General features: G+C 55.5%; 1 protein-coding gene across 2 annotated transcripts in view; it reads right to left on the bottom strand.

The window, feature by feature from the left end:
- Positions 1–3,511: 3,511 nt before the first annotated feature.
- Positions 3,512–6,855, bottom strand: part of RAB11FIP3 (RAB11 family interacting protein 3) — a 106,946-nt gene continuing 103,602 nt past the window's right edge. The window contains exons 11-16 of one of the 2 annotated variants that reach the window (XM_037157205.2): positions 6,435–6,516; positions 5,931–6,068; positions 5,541–5,696; positions 5,290–5,430; positions 5,086–5,205; positions 3,512–4,703 (exon numbers count right to left, since the gene is read on the bottom strand). In XM_037157205.2, the coding sequence (XP_037013100.2) occupies positions 5,092–5,205; positions 5,290–5,430; positions 5,541–5,696; positions 5,931–6,068; positions 6,435–6,516 (631 nt within the window). In that variant the 3' untranslated portion in view covers positions 3,512–4,703; positions 5,086–5,091. Of the gene's footprint in view, positions 5,206–5,289; positions 5,431–5,540; positions 5,697–5,930; positions 6,069–6,434; positions 6,517–6,855 lie in introns of both variants that reach the window. The other variant, XM_037157206.2, reaches the window with a different exon arrangement.

Raw genomic sequence — 6,855 nt, 5'->3', positions numbered from 1 at the left:
ACCTCTTCAGTTTCTCCTCCAACCCCTCAAACCATCTGTGCAACTTCTCGATTCCCCTTAAGGGCTTCACATTCAAAAGCTCTAGTTTCGGTGGGACCGACCTAAGACACGGCCTTGGCGCTTAGAGTATGGTTACTGTGGTTGTGGAATTAGAGGGCAAATTACTTCTCTGAGTCTCAGTTTCCTTTTCGGTAAAAGAGGGAAACTAGGATCTAATTGGACCATTGGGAGGACGAAATGAAATACCATCACAGAACATGTAGCCCAGTGCCTGTCAGGAAGGAAGTGGTATTATTCCTGTGTTACTCCATAGAGGCCTCTTAACAGAACCGGCCCCCCTGCACAAGAGAGACTCCTCAGGCTGTCTCCCTTTGAGTTCCCTTTCTGCACCCTTGAGGTCACTCACACCCGACAGTCACAAAACTGGAGCCCCTCTGCCATCTGTTGCCTAGGTGCCCGGGAGGCAGCAGGAGGTGCAGGAAAACTGCGGTGTTGATAGTTTGTCAAATGCAACCGAGGCACAGGAAGGCTTCAGTGGGAGGTGAATGCTGAGGGCAGAGCCCCAAGGACTCTGGCACTCACGGGCTCATGGGGAGCCTGAGAAGACACAGGCCATGCTGAGGGAGTTACAGAAGCAAGGCTCATCAGCTTAGATTCAGGGAGTTTGGTTGTGGTCCAATTCTGTCTCGAGATGGAGTTTGATAAATTTGAGATTGGGTGATGTTTGCTCCAGTTAAAAGCTAAACTGACCTCAGTAGTACCTCCATGGACAAGGCTCTGTGGTCCTGGGAGGTGATTCAAGCCCAAGGGAAACCTCTGTTTTACTCTCAAGATGCTGCAGTATTGCAATGTTGGGGCCTGGGCTTTAGCTGCAGCCCAGAGTTGCTTCCTGAATGCTGAGGTGACAAGCTGCCTGCAAGGCACTGGGCTGTACAGTGACTCAACCCACCCCCAGCTTCCTTTCCTGCATGAAAGTGACAAGGAGGCTTTGACAATGTGTGGCTGTGGAATCTTAGAGGACTAAGTCAAAGGCTGACTCCCATGGTGGTTTTCCTCCCTGGACACTGTTTGGAGTGGGTTGAATGAAGACTAGTGTCCACAGCCCTGTAACCTCTCAAGAAGAGAAATGACTGATGTTGAGATGGTGATCTGATGACCCAGGTTCCTGACAGCTCACTGCAGATTTTTGAGGAGCCAGGGCCTACACTGGGGTGAGGAGACAGCAGGTGCATCCCAATCCTTTCCAGTAAGGAACCAAAGTCTGTTGTGGGGGAGAAGGCCCAGTCACCAGAAGAGGGTCTCAGGAGTCATCTTCAAGACTGTTGAGGTGCGCACTTTCCCAGGAGGAAGGGTTGTGGCCAGGTACTTCAAGGTTGGGTGGTCTAGGGTCCCCGCATGGGAGGGACGCACTCAGGCCTGGGGGATACAGGTCTTGACACTGGCCTCACAGGTTCCACCGTGGCCCTTCCAGCAGTGTCTGAGGCCTGCCCTGAGAAGCCCCCCTCCTGACCCTGCCCTCAGCCACCTTCTGGAATAAACTCTCCAAGCCCTGTCTGGGCGATGGCCAAATACTGCCCTGTTTCCACTTATGGTAGATTTTCCTCCTTTGTTCTCCTGTCCCAAATGTTTCCACTTGGGGCTGAGACCACTGGAGGGCCAGGGCAGGAATTCCTGCATCGCTGCTGGTGGGCCCCCATGTATTTTAAAGAGTGGAAATAAACTGGATGGGCAGGCCTCAGTGGAGTAACAGGGAGAAAGGAGCAGCTTCCTTCCCCCCCTTCCTGGCCCCAGCCTGATGAAGACCCCTTCCCACTTCCAGCCTCTCCTCCTAGGCAGAGGTGGGCCCTGCGAGCACCAGATGAACACAGGGTAGGTGGGAGAACAGGTGTCTTCTGGCGTTAAAGCAGAGGTGCTGGCTTCTTCCTGGGTCAGTGGAGACCCTTCAGTGCAGCCAAGCTGGGGACAGGGCCCTCTAGGACCCCCACTGACATTCTGAATTAACAATGGCAGCGCTTTGACGCCCCCCAGTGTTGAGTGGGCCCTCTGGGCAGAGCCTGGCACACCCCAGGCTCCAGCACAAGGCTGCCCTTCTGGCCAGAAATGGGCCCCATAGGTGGGATGGTAACCAGTGTCTCCGAGGGCAGTCTGGAGACCTGGGAACACCTTACAGCTACACCTTCTAAGCACTGGGAACACTGATGGGGACCTGGCAGGCTAGATGTGTAGGCAGTGTTCTCCATTCTCTTGCCCCTCATCCCCCGGAATTGGTGGGAGGTGGGCTCCAGGCAGAACCTCACCTTCCAGGTTTCTTATTTAGTGCCCCTCCACACAAGGTTCAGGGCCCGAAGGCCTCACCCTGGGGACCCATGGAGTCCTTCTGCTACACCAACTGATGAGGCCTGGGGTCCCTGCTTGCTGAAGGCCAGGCTGTGCCCACTATCACCATCCTCAGGTTATCAACCCCAAGGGCAGCAGTCAGGGCCAGCAAACCTGAGCTCAACTCTCTTCTTTACTAGCTGGGTGGTTGGGGGTACGGTCCTTGGCCTCCCTGTGCCTTAAGTTTCTGCACTTGAGTCTGGCTTGCAGGTACTCAGTGTGAGGGGTGGGGGTAGTAGATGCAGTTTGCCACTCCTGTGGACACCTGGGCTGGGGGGTCCTTCTGGGGACTTTTAGCGAACAACCCTTGCTTTCAAGTCAAATTTGGTCACTTAGCCTTAGTAATCTTCTTGCTGGTGTCTGTGACTGTGGAGGCAGCTGAGCTCTCCTCCCAGCCTGCCTCCCCACCTTTCGTCCCTCCTGCTGAGCCCAATTCTGTTGGGGTCTTGGCCTTTTCTGTGCCTTTGGGTTGGTACGCAGCATGTGGCCTCTTCTGGGGCCCATCTCTTCATCCACGAGTACATGTTCCACAGGAGCAGCTTGTTCACAAACCCAAGACTTGGAGTGCTGCCCCCTCCGTGGCCCAGCTGGCCCTCAGTGCCATGTTAGCAGCCGGACTGCGGTCAGGGGCCAGGTCCTGCCATGACCTCACGGCCCCTGGGGCGCGTTGTGTGGCCCTGCCCCAGGAGTGCCTCTGGACAAGCTCTTCCGACCCCAGCCTGTGGGTGCCATCCCAGGGCCTCTGAGAGGTTTACAGGGAGGCCAGGAGGGGCTAGCTTGACTAGGTGGTCTCCTGCCATCTGAACTCAGATGACGCATGGCTCCCAATACCCTGAACACCATCGGGGGTGCCGAGCCAGGCCCATGGCACTCCTGCTCCACCCCTCAATCCCCCCAGATGAAGAAGCTGAGCTGTGTGTGTGTGCAGCAACAGCTTTCATCTGTGATGACATTGTTTTGGCCTTGCCCTTCCACATCCAGGCTCCTGTCACTGCCTGGAATGTCCTTCTTGAGAGGAGGAAAGCAGGGTCAGTGTGCAAGTCAGTGCCTGGCTGTTTGTGAGAGACATCTCCTGGCAATTTGTGTTTACAGTTAGTACTGCCAAGTGGTGGACAGAGACAGATCCCAGGCTGTGTCAGGGTGAGGCTGGGCACGGAAAGCAGAGTTCCCATATTTATTATCATACATACGTACATACATACATATATATATTTCATGTGTATACACAGATAGTCTCTCTTGGAAGTATTAAAAAAATTGATCAACCTTCAATCTATAAAAAATACCTACTCTAATGATAGAAAAATCTCTCTTCCAAGTTTACACTGATTTACACCCAAGGCTTTCCCCAAAATATACAATACGAGGCAACATCTTAAGTCTTAGTGTAGAAGGTGGGCCATGTGGAGGATGAAGGATGAAGGGCAACACACATGCTTACACACACACACACGCGTGCATACACCTCATATACACACTTGCACGCAGCAGTGGCCAGTTTGTGTGTGGGGTCTCAGCCCACCTGGGAGCACCTGGAGGCCTGTGGCCAGTGCTCGGGCTCAGGTGGCCAGCAGGCCCAGCATCCCTGTGGGGGTGACACTGCTGCTCCTGGCAGCACAGGTGCCAGGCAGTGGCAGCGTACAGCTGGGTAAGGGTTTCCTAAAAGGAACCTCCAAGCCGCTGGGAAGGCCTTGTTATCTGCTCTTGATCTCTCTCTTTGGACAGCCTGCCCTGCCCAGCCTCCTGCAGAATGAGCCTGGGGAAGAATGATGACTTCTAATGATTTAGATTCCTGGAGGAAACACTGGGACTCTGGCCTGGGCAAATGGGACTTTACCGGGCGCAGCCAAGATCTGCACAGGGAGGGGTAATTCAGGAGGCCAGGAGGGCCTTACCCATGGGGAGGCCACACCTCACCGTGGCGAGTCAGAGAAGGCCGACAATGTCCACATCATCCAGACAGGACCTTCCACCCTATTAGACTCTCGAGTCCTGATTTCAGAGCAGAGGCTCCTGCCCCAGTCCCCACAGGAGGATGAGAGCCCCCAAAGGTTATTGTAACAAGGGTGCAACTGTGAAACAGCCACGTAGCCGGAGGCCCCTGGGCCTGAAGCTGGACTGAGCTGCTTCTTCTGGCTGGGTGGTGGCCTGAGCAGCTCAGGGAGATAGCCCCAGAAAAGCTTGTGGGAGGGGGGCCCTGCTGGTTAGACCCTGACTTGTACCAACTTCACTGCCTGTCTTTCACCTACCACATCTGGTGCAAGGGTCCTGGGGTCTCTAGATTGTCCAGGAGTGGCTGAGGCCTGGGTGGCACCATGTTAGGGTACCTGTGAAGACATAGATGGCTGTACCCCAGGTGGCAACCCATTTCCTTCCTTTTTCTCTGACAGCGCAGGACAGCAGGAGGGTCTTCTACATGGGAAGGAGCTCATAGAGGGGCTCATACCAGCCTGAGACACTGTCCTCACACCTCTGCAAACAGGAGGCGACCAGAGCTGAGAGCAGGCCCGATCCCACCTGCACCTGCTGTGGGCTCAGAGCACGGGGCTTCCCTTTCCTTCTCCTTCTTCCACCACCCTCTTTCTGTGCTCCAGCTCAGCTGTGTGCTTTGGGCTCGTTGGGCATGGGACCTGCTATTCTGGGCCCATGTGTGCCGTGGCCATCTCTGGGGTGTTGGTGGAGTCCGGAATCACCCTGGGCTGGGCTTGCCTGCCTCTACTTGACCTCCAGGATGGACGGGTTGGTCTCCATGATGGCCACAATGATCCTGTCGATGTAGTCCTGCAGGCGGAAGTTGATCTCTTCCTGCTTCTGAATTGCTTCCATGAGCTGTGGGAAAAGCAAGGGGTCGGCACTGGGCACACTGACCGGGGGTGCCATAGAGTCCCGGGTGTGGGGGAGTGTGTACGTTACCTCATCACGGGAGACTGAGCTGATTTCCGCGGCTAGAGACTCGGAGAAGGATGTGGAGAAGAGGTTCTTGGCACCCTGGATGCTCAGGTTTATGATCTGTCCATTGAGCTCATCGTTCTGCTCCTTCAGGTTACGGTTGTCCTGGGGTGGGCAGCACATGATTCCTGGGCAGTGACTCCCCACGCTCCCCTCTCCCCTTGCCGGCTGTCATGAGGCTTTTTCTGGGCATGAGGGTATTTGCCCAGCTGTACCTGCTTCAGCCTGCGGACCTCCTGCTCCAGCTCGCTCTCCCGGGTGCGGCTATTGTACTCCTGCAGGCCTACGCTGCTGCTCCGGCCCCTCCTCTGCTCTGCCTCCAGCTTGAAGAGCTGTAGATGCTCCAGCTGCTTGCGCAGGTCCTCAATTAGCTGTGTGGGACAGCAGGGTGAGCAGTATCAGCCCAGTCCCTGGCTTCAGAACTATTTGTCTGAACACCGTCTCTGAGGAGGATGATAATGCCACACTCCCCACATGCCACCATGCACTGAGCCTCTGTCTAGCCTGACAGTTAAAAGCAGTAGGTCCCCAACTCACTCCGGATGGGCCCTATGGATTCTGGGAGCTCACTGAGTGACAGCCGGGGCCTCTGGGCTCGTGCTCACCTCCTGAGTCGCCTCCTTGTCCTTCTGAAATTGGTGCCTCTCATGACTCAGCCTGTCACCTAACTTCCTCCTGTTTTCCTGCTCATCACTGAGCCGCAGCGACAACTCTTCAATCTCATCCAGCAGCTTCTGCTTCTCCTGCAAGGTGAAACACTTGCCATGGGCACACCTCACCTGCCAGCCCACACACTGACTCAGGTGCGTGTCCTGAAAGTATCAGTTTGCTGACATCCACGGGGCTGCCCCTGAGCTTTCTTTCCTGTGAAAGCCAAGGTGCACATATATAGGCATGATCTCCTAGGGCCTGTGCTGACCAAGGGGTGGTGCACCCCTTGGCTGGCCACACCCATGTAGACTCATTAGCTGGCCATGTGATTGTCCTGCTTTGGAGAACTGATCTCAGCGTATCCTGATCCCCCAATAGGCAGTAGACCCAGAGGGTAAGGAAAAGCATGCAGGCCAGCCTGACTGATCTTGGCTCAGTGTTCCTCGCTGGCAGCTCACCTCCTCCAGGCGTTCGATGTTGGCCTTCAGACAGGGTGTGCAGGATCTCAGCTCACTGTTCTCCTCGTCCAGCTGCTGCAGCCTGGGACATAGAATGAGGCTGGGACCCATTCCCCAGGAATGCACCTCCTTGGGGTGAGGGAGGCTGAGTGTCTTGGAAACCTTGCTAGGGGCTGCCCAGGGATCCAGAGAAGTTACCCTTCAGTGCCTACAGCCCAGCCCTTACACACACAAATGCTCTGGGCAAAACCTTTTTGTAGGCCAGGATGGTTGTTAAATACACTTTGGGTATGGGGATAATTTCAGGTCTACAGAGCAGCTGCAGACACACGGGAGAGTCCCTGTGGACCTCGGGCCCTCTGAGCTTCCCCTGGAAGCATCTGCTCACCACTGCAGCAGGTTCGTCACAGCCCACGCACCC

This window comes from Artibeus jamaicensis, unplaced genomic scaffold (assembly GCF_021234435.1).
Source record: "Artibeus jamaicensis isolate MK-2021 breed Jamaican fruit bat unplaced genomic scaffold, CSHL_Jam_final contig_700, whole genome shotgun sequence".
NCBI classification, from domain to species: domain Eukaryota; kingdom Metazoa; phylum Chordata; class Mammalia; order Chiroptera; family Phyllostomidae; genus Artibeus; species Artibeus jamaicensis.
Note: the sequence above shows the minus strand (reverse complement) of the source record. Positions and strands in the feature narration are given on the sequence as shown.